At 34.9% G+C, this 16,619-nt stretch overlaps 1 protein-coding gene across 4 annotated transcripts in view; it reads left to right on the top strand.

Annotated features, from left to right (window-relative positions):
- ECPAS (Ecm29 proteasome adaptor and scaffold) overlaps positions 1-16,035 on the top strand; it is a 116,909-nt gene extending 100,874 nt beyond the window's left edge. For all 4 annotated transcript variants that reach the window (XM_079112553.1, XM_079112552.1, XM_079112550.1 and 1 more), the window contains 15 exons: positions 235-385; positions 2,220-2,285; positions 3,545-3,634; positions 5,057-5,123; positions 5,692-5,783; positions 5,861-5,927; positions 6,361-6,552; positions 7,348-7,556; positions 8,367-8,410; positions 8,502-8,694; positions 9,608-9,746; positions 11,748-11,853; positions 12,046-12,134; positions 14,279-14,350; positions 15,746-16,035. In XM_079112553.1, the coding sequence (XP_078968679.1) occupies positions 235-385; positions 2,220-2,285; positions 3,545-3,634; positions 5,057-5,123; positions 5,692-5,783; positions 5,861-5,927; positions 6,361-6,552; positions 7,348-7,556; positions 8,367-8,410; positions 8,502-8,694; positions 9,608-9,746; positions 11,748-11,853; positions 12,046-12,134; positions 14,279-14,350; positions 15,746-15,885 (1,717 nt within the window). In that variant the 3' untranslated portion in view covers positions 15,886-16,035. The remainder of the gene's footprint in view (positions 1-234; positions 386-2,219; positions 2,286-3,544; positions 3,635-5,056; positions 5,124-5,691; positions 5,784-5,860; positions 5,928-6,360; positions 6,553-7,347; positions 7,557-8,366; positions 8,411-8,501; positions 8,695-9,607; positions 9,747-11,747; positions 11,854-12,045; positions 12,135-14,278; positions 14,351-15,745) is intronic.
- Positions 16,036-16,619: the final 584 nt, after the last annotated feature.

The following is a 16,619-nucleotide window of genomic DNA, read 5'->3' as shown; positions in this document are numbered from 1 at the left end:
AATTTCTGTAATAAAAAGTTAAAAAGAAAGTATCAAGGGATAGAGGTCCTGGGTTCAATCCCTAGCACCCTCCCTACTGTCAAAAGAAAAAAAAAAAATTGCCAGGACCAGGCTTTGTAACCATGTAAGTATATGCCTGAATGCAGTGAACTACAGAACATCCTCATGATTAGATTTGTAGGGTTTATTACTTTTGGTAAAAGGACTCAGGAGTTGTATTCTGTGTGTCTATAGCATTAACACCCTTGTGAAGATAAGCAAAAGTGCAGGAGCCATGTTGAAACCACATGCACCAAAACTCATCCCAGCTCTGCTGGAATCCTTAAGTGTATTGGAACCCCAAGTTCTCAATTATTTGAGCCTCCGGGCTACAGACCAAGAAAAGGTGAGTTTGTAGCACATGTATATTAGTTTAAGCATTATGATGGAAAAGACCTGTTAAGGTACTGAGGATCTGGGTAATATTTCCAGTGTCCTTAGACAGACTCCATGACTTCATGATATTTTTGTTACTGTTACCACTGGGTTCCTGTGACCATATGCACATGCAATATTTTGTTATTTTCTTGAGGGGGATGACACGTCTGGCTCATACACACTGTTTTGTGTCTGACAAAAAATGACACCTTCATCTTAAAAAATGTGTTAATATAAATTTAACACAGTTTTTATGCATGTTTATTATTTTATGGGTTGGATCTCTGCCTTCAGAATCCTTCTATGGGCCATTCCCTGTGCTACAAGTGAAGAGAATTTGTACTAGACGTTGTTCTGCTGTTAAAATATACTGGGATTGCCTTATCTTTAATCAGAGTCATTTGTTAAAAGTTGGAGATTAAACATATTTTATGGAGCAAAATTAGAATAACACATAAAGGTAGAAAGTAATCTACTAGGAGTCTCCACTATAATAGTTTCCTGTGCCTTTTTTCAAATTATTTTATTTAAAATTTTTTTTTTGTTTTTTAATTTCTGCATTATAATTATAATAGTGGTTTTCATTATGCCATATTTGTACATGCACATAATATAATTTGATCAATCTCTTTTAAATTCTATTTTATTGTAGGCAACCAAACCACACAGATACACTAATTTTAAAAAAATAGAATCAGACTGTGAATATTGTTCTACAACTCAGTTTTAAAAAATTGGATAATACATTATGTCTCTATATAGATTTTTTTCATTCCTTTTAATGCATGCATAGTGAGGTGAGTTTGAATTTTTGTAGGAGAGGTTTTGCACCTTCAAAGGATATTATGCATGTTCCTTTTTCTCTGCACCTTTGCTAACATTGAACATCAATCTGATAAGCAAGAATCTTATTGTTCTGTTTTGTACATTGCTTTTACAAGTGCTATCCATTATCTTCATTTTGTATTAACCATTTATATTTCTTCTGTGAATTGTGTTTCTATTCCATGCCTGTTAAGCTACTTACTTGGCTGGTTTATTTACTTTTCTCTTTGTTTATTAGGACCATTAAAGCATTGTCCTGTGTAATGTCAGTTTTCTTTCATTGCACCATTTAACTTTTAACTTGTCCAAACTGCTCTACCAACTTAATTTTTTTTCCCCTTTTCCTCTTTAACTGCTCTTTGTCCTCCAGTCATCATTCTTGCTTCTTTTAGCAGTAGACTTAACCCTTCCTATGTTCCCATAGAATGCTTACTAGGTATTGAGATTTAGAAAATATAAATTCTGGTTCAAACTTTGCAAAGTTAGGCAGATCACTTCTACTTTTCTTTTCTCACTTATTTTGTCTGGATGGTATTAACCTCTTTTCCAGCATAATTTTAAACTAAAATACTATTGTAGATATGAAGCTCATTACAAAGTTAAAGAACTAAATATACAACTTTTTTTTAATCACTTAGATACAACTTTTGAAAATTTTTGATGGAAATTTAGTCTATTGCTTTATGTAGTGAATGGAGAACCTGAGGCTCAAAAAGGGTGGATGACTTGCTCAGGGCCATCCTGTGTTAATTTCTAACTGCAGTTAATTTCTTATTGTCTCAATTTCTCACCTTCAATAAGATGCTACCTCTACAGCTAAATTGTTGAGTGAGGCTCAAAAGAGTTAGACTTATGCTTGGCTTTATTACCAATTATTTTAAAAAAGTTCTTTAGTTTAAAAGTACAACGCTTTTACAGGTGTCTGTGTGACTTATTCCTAATTAATTGAATTCCTGACTTAAATTTCTCTTCTTCAGGCTGCTATGGATAGTGCTCGACTCAGTGCTGCCAAATCCTCTCCCATGATGGAAACAATCAATATGGTAAGTGTCTGAATACAATGAGAAAGTTAATTTGCTTCTCTTCAAGTATAATTCTTCAAAGTATTCAGGCTACATTAAATGAAATGAATTGAAGGAATGTATCAGTCAGCTATTGTGAATCTAGTGTTTTCTTTTTAAAATTTTGACTGATACATAAAAATTGTATATATTTGAGTGTTTTTCTTAATGTCTTTATTTTTTTATTCTGTGTTACTAAATTAAATGTTTTTCTAAATACTAGAACTAATTAGTCAGAATTTATAATATAAGGGAGAACAACATAATAAGATAATATAATATAATCTGAACCTATGTATCTTTGGGTCTACCTATTTAGAAATGTTTAGGAATTTTTTTTTTTTTTTACCTTTTGCCTTTGCCTGATTGTTGTCTTTGAGAGGGACCAAGATGTTATAATAAGCTGAGAGGTATTTGATGAAGTAGGCAGCACAGAAGGTAGTTGAAGGGAACCGAGCAGTAGTGTATGTTGTTTCAGTCATAGGAAGGAATTTGTACCTAAGAGCTTCATGGCACTTTGTGGTTCTGAGTTTTAAAGCATCTTGAGTCTTGATATAGTCAGCTCTACCAAGAATTCCCTGTAGTGCTTAACTAAGAGCTTGCGAACTATGGAAATTGTTTTCTAAGCAGATCACAGAGCTGGACAAGGTGAATAGATATTTTTTAGTGTCCACAGGGGGAATATTACCAAAATTTAGTCTAAGGATATTATGTCTTGGTTGGATTATTGGTGGAATGTAAAGCTTAAAGCAGTGGAAATAGTTAGCAAGCGCCATATGTGTATGTTCATTAATAATAGGATTCATTTTAAAATATATGCTATATTAATGTATAGGGGAATTCATCTAAGAAACTGACTTACTAGGGATGGGAGGGTATGCCCACTGAAGCAGGTCAGTTTTAACCTTGAACTTTTTATATTAAATGTGAATTAATAAAGAGGAACTACGTCCAGAGAGGTCTTTTGTTCTGGGTTATCATTATTTTCTCCTTTAGTAAATTGATGTTTTTCATTATTTTTGTTCTGTTTTTAATATTGAACCACTGATATTTTTTTTTTTTCTGTTTGTAGTACAATGGTAGTTTAAATATTGAAGTCAGAGCAAAAATCAAACCAGTGATTTTTTTTCCACTTCATATCAAATACAGGGTACATATTTGACCTGAACAGTTTTTAATTTAAGATGTAGTACTGACTTAATTATTTGCTAAGGTTTGCCTTCATATTTATTTTCCAAAAGTGCCTGCAATATCTTGATGTGTCGGTGCTGGGTGAGCTAGTTCCTAGATTATGTGAACTGATCAGAAGTGGTGTAGGTCTTGGAACAAAGGTAAGTAAGTGTATTTTTCATAAGAGGAAGTATACATCTTCATTAGTTTTAGATACAAAAATATAATAACCATCATGTTGGAAATTCATATCTCCATAAAATGTAATATTATTTTACATTAAGCATTTTGTTTCTATGGTTACATAAGTAGCTTAAAACTTACAACTGATTTGGAAATACAGCATGTACCCGATTTAGGAACTAGTGTCTTCTTTTTGATGGAATCATTTCTGTTCCCTGGTTGCCATGTACATGCTCTTGGGTTCTCCTTTATTATCACTTAATGGTGATGCACATTTATTTGTCAGGGAGTTAATGTTTTAGGTTATTAGAATATTTCATAGAGGGGTCTGCAGGTTTTTAGATAGAAAAATGTCTTCTTTTCAAGATCTTACCAGGATAATCCCCCACTTATCTAGTAGGCTTCCTTCCTCTCCCTCCCTCCCTCCCTCCCTTCCTCCCTTCCTTCATTTCACAGTAAAATTAAGCAGAAAGTACAGGGTTCCCGTAAATCCCCTGCTCCATGCAAGCAAGCATAGCCTCTCCCACTCCATACTATGCACTGGGGGTGGGTGGAGTAGGCATGCTTGTTACAAATGATGAACTTACAGTGTCTCCCCATTTCCACCAAAATTCCCACTCTCTTTTTGAAACAAATGAACCAGTTTTTTTTTTTTCTCATAGAAGAATTGATGCTTATATTTAAAAATTTTAACATTTATAAAACAGGAAAAAGTTTTAAAAATTGTTTATAATTTTAATGTGTAGAGAAAATTGTTTAAACTGATTGTTTCCTTCAAGTATATTTTCTGTGCATGTATCTTCAGTAATGGCCATATAACACTCTATTATGTGGAGGTAAAACTATTTATTTTAATCCATTAAGGAACATGTGATTGGTTTTTAATTTTTTAAGAAAATACTGAAGCACTGCGAGGAATATCTTTGGATACATTGAAAACTATTTCCTTTGGTTAAATTTCTAGAAAAGAAAATGCTAGTACAAGGATGGATGATGGCTTATGTTACGTTCCTACAAGATTGTGTCATTGGGGGCCGGGGATATAGCTTAGTTGGTAGAGTGCCTGCTTTGCATGCATGAGTCCCTGCGTTCAATTCCCGGCACCACCACCACCACCAAAAAAAAAAAAAAAAAAAGATTGCGTCTTTTTTTCTTTCTCATTCATAGTGCCTAAGACCGCTGATCTTCCTGTTGGAAGTCTCAAAAAAAAAAAAAAAAAAAAAAAAAATCTCTGCATTATTAGTTGAAAATAGGTTTTCCTTTTTCTAGATTCAATCCTGGAGGGGCTCTTAGGCTTCATATGTTTCATATCTTTAAATCTTTGGTACCAGAAACATATGGTTTGGTAGACTGAACAATGTGATCATCAAATTTAGACCTTTGCTTTTGTAACCCTGAAGGGAGGCTGTGCCAGTGTCATCGTGTCTTTAACTACTCAGTGTCCGCAGGACCTAACACCTTACTCAGGTGAGTTTGTCTTTTGATGTATGAGGATATTTTTGCATGGTTGTATTATCTTAAAAGACAAAGTTTTGAATGGAAAATTATTTAGACATGCTTATGATACTGTGTGCTTTTCCTCTCCTGAAACCCCCTCACCAAATCCCTATATCTGCAAGAGGTAACAGGGTTTAACAAGTTTTCACCGTCTTATAAGTGTTTATTGTTTCTTAGTGGTATAAGGAGGTAAAAGTATCTTGTCATTCTGTAGGACTCGTTCATCATTTAGAACTAATTTTATATCAGCATTTTTCTTCTTAGACTGGCTTCTAGGTGAGATGAGGGTCTCATGAATTTTATGTCCCCAACTCTGATTTTTGCAACTTTCCACACAATATTCTAGACACCGGTTAACTTTTAATTTGCTATCAGGTGAAAGGAAGCAAAATAATACAAATATAACATTCAGGAGATATAAACTATTAGGGAGTAAACACAGGAGTAATTACAAGGTTATTTATTTATTTTTGTCTTGAAAATAAGGTAAACCATTTGATTAATCAAGTATCAGATTTTTTTCTTTAATTTCTGATAGGTAAACTTATGAGTGCTTTGCTTAGTGGCCTGACAGATCGAAACAGTGTAATTCAGAAATCCTGTGCATTTGCAATGGGCCATTTAGTTCGGGTGAGTTGAATTTCTTATTTAGTTAAATAAAACTCTTTGATAATTATAGATAAATGACTAGAATTTTTTCTTTTTAGACCTCACGGGATAGCAGCACTGAAAAACTACTGCAGAAGCTCAGTGGCTGGTATATGGAGAAAGAAGGTACTTTTCTTTTCTTGTTTCATATCACTTTTTAAATACTTTTTCTGTTTTCATCCAGTGAACTTATTCATTCAATGAGCAAGTATTTATTAAATATCTATATCATATTGGACATTATGCTAGATAGGTGGACCAAGGAGAAATGGCATTTTTGGCAAATTATTTTTTCAGAAATGCTCACAACCAACATGCTCTTCTCATAACATCTTTTTGACACTTATGGTCTATTGTAATTTAGATGGTAACATAATAAAGCAATACACATAAAGTAATAAAGATTTTTTTCTTCTGACTTAATGTGTTTTGCTAGAAACATTTCTAATTCATTTTACTTGTTTGTTTTGCTGTAATGCACATTGAGCAATAGTGTATTTAGATTAGTTATCCTGAAACATAAAGTGTCATAAAATTTTTGGTTTCTTCTTCTCTTCAGAACCCATCTATAAGACTTCTTGTGCTTTGACTATTCATGCGATAGGACGATACAGCCCCGATGTATTAAAGAACCATGCCAAAGAAGTTTTGCCCTTGGCATTTCTAGGCATGCATGAAATTGCTGATGAAGAGAAATCTGAAAAAGAAGAATGTAATTTATGGACTGAAGTGTGGCAGGAAAATGTACCTGGTTAGTAAAGTGCCTTTAAATTAAACCTGCTTCCTATAAACTACAACTGGAATTTTTTACTGACATTGTTTATTCATAAACACCTCTATAGTTGCTTTCCTAGGAGTTTAACAATATGCATCTCATTTAATTTTTAGCCCAACCAAATTTCTAAGTACACAAGGTTGGCATTTGAAGCTCTTCTCTTTGACTTGTTGCTGCCCGTGTGAAAATACCAACTGCCCAAGCAAAGTAGGGCTCTACTTATTTTAGTGAAGAGTTTAATGGTTGATGTCTGTAATCCCAGCAGCTCAGGAGGCTGAGGCAGGAAGTTTGTGAGTTCAAAGCCAACCTTAGTAATTTAGTGATACACTAAGCAACTCAGAGAGCTCATAGAGACCCTGTCTCTAAATAAAGTACAGAAAAGGTCTGGGGATGTGGCTCAGTGGTTGAGCACACCTGGGTTCAATTCCCGATACCAAAAAATAAAAAGTGCAATGGTGATTTTATGTTCCTCAGAGTATTATTTTAGAGTAGTGTTTCTCAGAAGTGTTTTTCACTCTGACACATATTAATGAATGATGGACTACTTGCACTACACTTTCCTGGAAACACATCTGAGTTCATATAGTCCTTCTGTTGTAAAAAGAAGCCACACTGCTCACTGTTCCTCCTGTTGAGAGAATGGTGTGTTTTAACAGTTTGACAATCATTGTTTTAGACTGACAGCCATTGACTTTCTTCAGACTTGGAAAAGAAAAATTAGGTAATGTTTCCTGTCATTTAAGAGGTGTTTTAACTGCTTTTTAAACCCAGGGTCTTTTGGAGGCATTCGATTATACCTGCAGGAATTGATTACCATTACCCAGAAGGCTTTGCAGTCTCAGTCTTGGAAGATGAAAGCCCAGGGTGCCATTGCCATGGCATCAATTGCAAAACAGACCAGCTCTCTAGTACCTCCACATCTGGGAATGATACTGAGTGCATTGCTGCAAGGCTTGGCCGGAAGAACATGGGCAGGAAAGGTAAAGAAACTGTTCCTAGTTAAAGTATCTAAAAAAAACTATGACTTAATCTTTCATTTTCTATAAAAATAAGAGTCTGATTTTGGCTGACTTCAGGTGTGTTGTTTTTGTGAACCTGATTTCCTAGCCAGTGGGAGGCGTTGGGTAAACTTCACCTGATTTTAACTATATGCTATTTCATCTCAAAGTGTGCTCCTCATGTCCTTGGATGTAGAGATTAATAGATCTTGCATACTTGATCTTCCAAGTTACCTCTTAAATCAAGTGTCACCTGTTGACCCCATAAACAAATCAGGATTGGGCATATGTAAAGTTGAGTATCAAGGCGAACTGCTTCTAATCTTGGGGCTGCCGTTGCTCGTGTGTGAGGTCTTTGATTAAAAAGAGTTGTTTTTTTACACAAGGGACATACAGTGAGTGTTCAGTGGGGAACATGAGATTGTGGCAACATGTAATAGGCTACTTTATTTTGTAAAGGTCAGTAGTGGCCAAGGCAGTGTTGTGGAAATAGTTTTGGACTGGGAATCAATTGTAATTCTGATTCTGATGTTGATACTTCTGCTATGTGATCTTGGACAAATATGTTCTCAGGCCTTTATGAAATGGAGATTGAGATAATAACCCTGCTTCCATGGTTTGGAGTAAAAGTTGGTGTATGTGCCTATAACAGCAAAGCACATTTAAAGATAAGATGAATCTTGTTAATTTTTGTTGTCATAATTATAAAATATGCCTGAGGTAATTGTGGTCATAGTATAGAGTATGATATGTGTGGGCTTAATAGTATTCCCTCATCTTGCATTTCCTTAGGAAGAACTATTGAAAGCCATAGCCTGTGTGGTGACAGCTTGCAGGTAAATGTTCTTTTAAGATGTCATTTCTTAAACTGAACCTGAAAGTTGTAACCTTTGTTAACTATTGGATGCTTTTTTGTGGATCCTGTAGTGCGGAGCTAGAAAAGTCTGTACCCAATCAACCCAGCACAAATGAAATTCTTCAAGCTGTTCTGAAGGAATGTTGCAGAGAAAATCTTAAATACAAAATCATAGCAATCAGTTGTGCAGCTGATGTTTTGAAGGCCACCAAAGAAGACCGATTCCAAGAGTTTTCTGACATTGTCATACCTCTCATTAAGAAGGTAATGACCATCCGTATTCTCTTAGGTCTGGTCTGTACTTACCAAAAAATATTTTTGTTTTCTGATTGCATGTTTTATATAAAGTTGATTTTTCATTTGATAGGTGGGAAGTCTTCAGGGATTCTGGTTCTTTATATTTTCTATTTCACTGGAGTGAAATATAAGCCCATGTGTCATGCCTCTGCAATATACACATAAAAGAAGACTGGTTTTGGGCTGGGCTTGTAGCTCAGTGGTAGAGCACTTGCCTAGCACATGTGAGGCACTGGGTTCACTCCTTAGTACCCCATAAAAATAAATAAGTAAAATAAGATGAAATAAATAAGATAAAAGAAGACTGGTTTCATGAAATATTTTAAATGGCTTTTTTATTTCTTGTTCTGTCAATTTGCAATCATGTTCTGTCAGTAATAAGGCTGTTTAAATAATTTGTTACATACACACAGTAGTATATGGATTTAGAAGACTTCATTTTAAATTGATTATATCACCAGGTAGCCGTACAGGTTACTTCTGGTCTATTTCCTGGTTTATTAAGAAAGAATTTGGGCTTACATCATTACCAAGTTCTTCCCATTGTTAATTCTTCAATTCTAATGCAGGTCTTTTTAAGGTTGTACTGAAAACATAATATATGTGGTTTCCCCCCACTTTTTGTTTAAAGTACTTCTCAAATTTATTATTTATACAAATTTATTATTTATACAAATTTATTATTTGTAATAATAAAAAATTTATTATTTGTAATTCCTAATACAGATTCTCAGTACAAACAGGAAAACTCTTGGTAGAGAATTTAGTATTTAGTTCTTGGTCAGTGTTTCCTACTTTGGTAATTTAATTGCTTTAATAGTGTTCCTATAACTTTAAAGACAAAATAAATTTTGCTTTTCTTTTCTTTGATATGTCCTAGAACTCAGTTGAAAGCATGGGGGTCCGGACGACCAAAACAGAAGATGAGAATGAGAAGGAAAGGGAGCTGCAGCTGGAGTCTCTGCTGGGTGCCTTCGAGAGCTTGGGCAAAGCCTGGCCTCGGAACGAGGAGACCCAACGTAAGCACCGGAACCTGCATTTGAAGAAATGCTGTAACCAGAGGTTACTTAACAAGAGCATGGATTTTCCATATGTCAGATTAATAATTCTTATAGAACCTGATTGATTAGTAGTGAGAATTATACAATATGAATTTTACTACTACATCATCAAATAACCTCACTGATGATTGTACTACTTTATTAGGGGTACTGTAAGAAAGTTTCGCAGGCTAGAGGGCCAAAACAATAGAAATTTATTTTCTCACAAATCTGGAGGGTAAAAATCTAAGATCAGGGTGTCAGCAGGGTTGGTTTCTTCTGAGGCCCTTCTCTTTGGCTTGTGGGAGATGTCTTCTTCCGCTGTTTTCATGTGGACTTCCCTCTCTCCTGTATCCTAATCTCCTCTTGTCCTCACAAGCCGTATTGGAACAGGGCCTACCAATATATGACCCTTTTAAAGACTGTTTTCTAATACAGTTGCACTCTAAGGCGTGGAGGTGGTTAGGACTTCCATATAGGAATTTTGGTGGACACAGTTCAGTCCATAACAACCACAATAGATTTTATGCACTTGGCTTGACTCTAGAAATTATTCTATTATTTGATCATCTCTATTCTGAGGAATACACAAAATTTATTAGTATCTCTTCATCTGAAAACTGACGGTCTTGCTGCCACATCTTCACTAATCAGATCAAATCTATTCCACTGAGAAACTCATGACTAAAAGATTTTCAGAACTTGACAGGTATTTCCAAAGGATTAGATAAATAGTAAACCTTGATTGTTGAATCAGGTTGCAGTTAGTTTAGATGTGGGCTGATGCTACTCTTTTAAGTGTGTCTTGTTTTGGGTCCCATACTGTGTCCCACTGGACATCTCAATATTCTTGAATATTATGAAGTGTACTGGTGGACTAGTTACGATTTGTATATCTAAAATCAGACTTAAGAGGTTCGTACTTTGGACTTACATTTGTATATTTTTGTATAAAATATCCTTGTTACAATATAAGAATTTCCCAAAAGATACTATATAGATAGATTTGTAAGTGGTATTATTTCTTGGTGTTATGTGTGGAATTTAGTGGAAGTCCACTTATTCCTCACCACTGTTAGGACTATTAACTTTTGCTTGATAGCTAGAAAAAGTAGGGAATTATATAAAAAAGATGACATAAAAACAAAACAGTTTATCTTAACATAGAGATAGAAGTGTACATTTGTTTGACTAGAAAGCCAAGGCCATTCCTTTAGAGTTTAACTGTTATGCACTGAATTTTCACATATAACTTATAATGTGTCCCTTGCAATTTCTGCCTTTTGTTTCTTTAAAATAGAGAAGGAAATTATAATTGTGAAGCAAACCTAGTGCAGAATTCTAGCTTTGTATCCCCTCACTTATTTTTACATTTGTTTGAAACCTAATAAATTCTACAGCATTTAAAAAATGACTTCTTTGCTGAGAGTTATACCCCTGAGTCATCAGGTGGTGTAACATTAATTATGAAATTTTAACAGTGGTGGCAGTTGGCACAGCAGCTTTGTGACCAAGCACTTGATTCTTGGTAAACCTGCACATTGCAGAGGCTTGTGAGTGTGTGGAGGGCTCCAGAGCTCAGCTTTTTTTGGTGTTATTTAGGGAGTTTAAAGGCAAAGAGAAGATGGTTAAGCTGCTGCCTCAGTTCTGTGGAGGACGATAAGCCTTGAAAGCAAACATTTATGAAGGTAGATATACTTTTGTTGGGAGAAGAGAGAGGTCCTGATCAAAGAAATTTGTTTGAAAATTGAACACAAAGTCATGCTGAAGGTTTCTGGTTTTTGTTTTTATGGTTTTCTTTGGTGGGGTGTGTGTGTGTGTGGATTTCACAACTTCAATTAAAGGCATTTGTTATTTCCCTCCCCTGCTTTTTTCTTCTTATCTCTCCCTATCCTCTTTCACTGTCCCCCTTTTTCTGTCTGTCCCTCATTTATTTTCTCATTCCTTCTGCTCTGTGCTACATTTTCTTATTTTTCTCAGGTTGTTACCGTCAGGAGCTGTGCAAATTGATGTGTGAACAGCTAAAACTCAGCACATGGAAAGTGCAGCTGGGAGTCCTTCAGTCAATGAATGCCTTTTTTCAGGGGTAATTTGCTTCATCTCTCTCCCCCCCACTAGCATTCTGTTTATAATCAATAGAATTATTATACATTTTCAAACTAGTAGCTGAAGTGACATGGTAAAAATTATAACATGCAGGTAGAAATTGTTGTGCCAGGAAGGTTTGAGAATGTTTCTTAGTGAGTTGCATTTGTGTCTTGCTTTCTGATTTGTATAGGTTAATGCTTTTGGAAGAAGAGCATGCAGATCCTGTGGCTTTGGCTGAAATTCTCCGGGAAACTTGTAAATCTATCACATATTCTTTAGGTGAGTGTAGTAACCCAAAATTGATAAGAAGTCCTGATTTTAAAACTAAGGAACTGATCTTTCAACATTCCTACCTCGTTCTGGGAACTAAATTTCTGTAACAACTACTGAACTGTCCTACTTAATATATTCCATATGGCCCCCTAAACTGAGATATTTTAATCTGGAATTAAGAGTAGAATTTTAGTACCTACGTTAGACCTTTGTGTCATGTATTTAATTTTTTTTAAACTTGGAAATAATTTTAAACTTACAGAATAGTTGCAACAAACAGTTTACATAATACTGTGTCCACTTTACCATTTTGTCCCATTGCCTTATCCTTTGGATTCCTACATATATGATTCTTTTCCTGAACCATTTGACTGTATATTGCTTACATCACACCTCTTTAGGTGTGCATTTTCACTGTGCATTCTTTATATAAACCATAGTATAGTTATTAAACTTAGATAATGTGATATGGATGCAGTATTTTCTTATCAAATTTTTACCATTTATATTCTTTTTTTATCTTAAGTTAAATTGATAGTTATTTATAGGATTTCCTCTGCCTTCTTTTCATTAAAGAATCCAGTCAAGGATTATTTATTGCCTTAGTTGTCTTTCCTTTTTAATCTCTTTTAATCTGGAATACTTCTTCAGCCTTTGACAGTTTTGAAGAATAAAGTCCCTCCCTCCCCCCAGTTTGTTACTAAGAATTGAACCCAGGGGCACTTAACCACTGAGCCACATTCCCAGCCCATTTTCATTTTTTATTTTGTGACAGGGTCTTGCTAAGTTGCTTAGGACCTCGCTAAATTGCTGAGGCTGGCTTTGAACTCAGGATTCTCCTGCCTCAGCCTCCCAACCTGCTGAGATTATAGGTGTGTGCCTCCACACCTGGCTTTCACTTCCCCTTTTGAAAAACAGACTGTAATTTGTTGTTTGACATTTCCTCATGATTAGATGTGGTTTATGAATTTCCAATTGGGATATTACATAGGTCATATTGTTTTTCCTCACATCAAGAGGCACACGGTGTCCATATATCCATTTGTGATGTTAATTTTGATTACCTTGTTAAGGTTTTAGTGATTCTCTGTACTGTGTACTTTCTATTTTTTCCCTTCTCTCTAATTAGCAGCCTGTGGGAACATACTTTAAGACCATTTAAATAATCTCCTTCAAAACTACATCTAACAAGCAGTCTTTGAAGAAGACACTATAAGACCATGCAGATTTCTCCTCTTCAAAATGTCTTCTCCATATTTAGCATGAATTCATAATTCTTTCCTGAACCAATGTTTTATATGATTTTTCAACTCCAGCGCTTTCTCCACATTTGCTATTTGGTAGTCAGTATTCTTTTGTAAGCAAAATTCTTTGCTTCTCTTGATCTGTTTATTGACTGGTATTGATTTATGGATTCCTTCCAATCCCTCCACCTCCCAATGAGTCATAGTTAATTATTTTTCTTAAGTAACTTATTACTCAAATTGTCCCAGATGTGTGTAGTGGAAGCCCTATCAAGCTGACCTCAGTGACCTTTTGGCAAGTCATCATCATTTTTTGTAACCCTGCCTTCCCTACCTTGGGCTTGGTTGTGTATTAATTTTATGTTAGATAATTTCACTGCAAACTAGATACCACAACTAAGAGTAAATACCAACAAAACATGTTTGAGTTGCACTTCTTGGAGTTAGCATGCTTTTATGGTTAATGAACTGACAGCTAACAAATTTGTCTTCATAGAATTTCAGTTGTCCCTTAGTTGACCCTAACCACTGGGTTGTATGATGTTTGGTAAAATGAGGAGGATCATGCAAACCTGAAGACCTTTCTTAGCTATGATGTGAAGATGCTGTGTTTGAGATAGTGTCTTTTGATCTCCCACTTCTAAAATGAGTCCTTTATTACCATGTTGTGGTGATTGGTATATTTGGCTGACAGTCCCCTCTGCCCCCAATAAGGAATGTGAACATGTAGCGTATTTCAAGTATTTGATAGTAATTAGCAAGGGGAATCTTACTTAGAAAAAAACAAAAACAAACAAACAAAAATAAACAAAAAGATGTATCTTTCCATCTGACTTCTTTCAGTGACTTTAATCTTAGAAGTTTGTTTTTAAGGCATACATATGAACTGTGTGATTTTCTTCTTAGAAAATAAGACCTACTCATCTGTGAGAACAGAAGCTTTATCTGTGATAGAATTACTGCTTAAAAAACTTGAAGGTGAGTTTTTGATAGTTGTGGTTGGAGAATCTTTTATGACATATAATTTAGAAATGTTTTGTTTTCGCTTATACTCTAAAATGCAAATTAATATATGCATTTCAATAGACTATACAAAGGTAAAATTATTAAATTTAAGGATTTGGTACTTTTAATTTATATACTTCTTGTGTATTATTAAGTTGTATTTATCTCAAAGTAATGAAGTTTCTGTTTCCATCGTGAATCTGATTTAATCTTGACAATGGCAGAGTAGACTTCACTGTATATGTATAAACAAACAGAATGACACCACTGGAAAGAAGATTGGAAATATTTTAACAGTTACCCACTAAGTCATTAGATTTGATAGTAGCACTTTTACTAAAGTCATATTTCTTCCCCTCCTCCCCATTTTCTTTCTTTTTTTATAAACCTCATCAAGAAGCAAGTTGCTTCTAATGGTCTGTTGTATCAGTGGTAGGAAAAAAATGGCCAGCATTTTCTCCATTGGTGTTTTTGTTCCTGATTTCAAAAGGAGGCCTGTTTTGTTTTTCCTCTGTTTATTATTTTTTTCACCCCTTAGTTAAGAATGCAGACGAGGGGCTGGGGAGATAGCTCAGCTGGTAGAGTGCTTGCCTCGCAAGCACAAGGCCCTGAGTTCGATCCCCAGTACCGCAAAAAAAAAAAAAAAAAAAAAAAAAAAAAAAGAATGCAGACGATGGAACAGTTTCCTCCACGGCCTTGTGGATTTGCTATTTCTGTTTTTCTCCTCTCTTTGTTTAGCAGTTAATGGTAAACATCACATAGTCCCTTTTTTCCTTGTTGAAATAAAAGAGCTAGTCTCTTAGATTACCGAATTCTCAGTTTTCCAGAAAGGTACTAAAATATTCTAGATGGGGAAAGTGAGGCTAATGGTTATTAATAACTTGCTTGATGTTGCATTGCTAGAAAGTGGCAGAACCTTATAAATACAATTTAAGATTTGGTATACTTTCTACAATTTCAGAATGAGCATAGTTCTGTAATGCTTTCTTTAAAGTAAAGAGTTGTAAAGTAAGCTGACTTTGCAATTAGGGATTTTCTTCCAGGATTTTTTTTTTACTGAGCATATCTTGATGCTCTGCCTTCCTCAGTACTTCCTTCTTCCCACTCTGCTACAGTGTAGTTCCTTTCACTTTGTCTCAGTGATGCTGGGAAAAGGGAGTGAGACACTCTGATGTGCTATCAGGCTACTGTCGATACTTGGGTTTTGAGTTACCTATTGAACCTGTGGTTATTATTCTGTTATCAAGGGGTTGCTGTGTGGTTATTTTGGGAATAGGATATGTGGAAGAAAAGTATTTTTTTATTTTTTTTTCTTATTCTATAAGAATTCTTTGGTTTTTCTCCCTCTTTTTTTCTTTTTCCATTCAGAATCTAAACAATGGGAAAGTTTGACATCTGAATGCAGAGTGCTCCTGATTGAATCTTTAGCTACCATGGAGACAGACAGCAGACCTGAGCTGCAGGAGAAAGCATTATTATTGAAGAAAACACTTGAAAATCTGGAATAAACGAGAAGGGGAAGAAACAAGTGCCATGTTCATTGGGGGTTGAAATGGTGGTATTCTTTAAAAATCCAAGTGGGGAAGAGTAAAGATTAATCTGTAGCATGCATCATTCCTTGGCTGAAATAAAAAAAAAAAAAAAAAAAAAAAAAAAAAGCCTTAAATTTTGTTCCTTTTTAGCTTTATTTTAACTTTTTTTTTTTTTTTTTTTTTTTTTTTTTTTTAATAACATGTGGGCTGAGCTTAATAAGGAACCTTGGGTGTTTGTGAGGTGGTTGTAAATGAGACTGGCAGAAATAGTTGTTAAAAGAATTAAAGCTGTTATAAAAGGAATTATAGAAAGTTGCAGAGCAAACTGGATAAAAATCTTAGAACTCTATCCAAGCTAAAGTTATGTCAGGATGGGTCCCTATAAATCATTTTAACCTCTACTTTTATACCTGAAGAAATAGGCTTGGAGGTGACATAGCTTCCTTTCTGAGCCCTGTGCCAAAGCCAGATCAGGTGTTAAACATCCTGCCTAGTACACTTCCTTTTACAACCTGATGCCAAATCATTGCTAACCTTCATGTGTCCAGTGGTTAATTTTTAGAAAGTGATTGTTGAGCATCATTACAGATTGAGAGCACAAGTTTGGGCTCCATCTGATTCTAATTGAAGTCCTTTTACAGGCAGATAAAAGTAGATTAGGACAAGATTGTTCTCTGTGTCTGTGGTTGCATATTTTGCAAAATCCAAAA

This window comes from Sciurus vulgaris, assembly GCF_902686455.1.
Source record: "Sciurus vulgaris genome assembly, chromosome: 15".
NCBI classification, from domain to species: Eukaryota; Metazoa; Chordata; class Mammalia; order Rodentia; family Sciuridae; genus Sciurus; species Sciurus vulgaris.
This window is presented reverse-complemented; position numbering and strand designations above follow the sequence as displayed.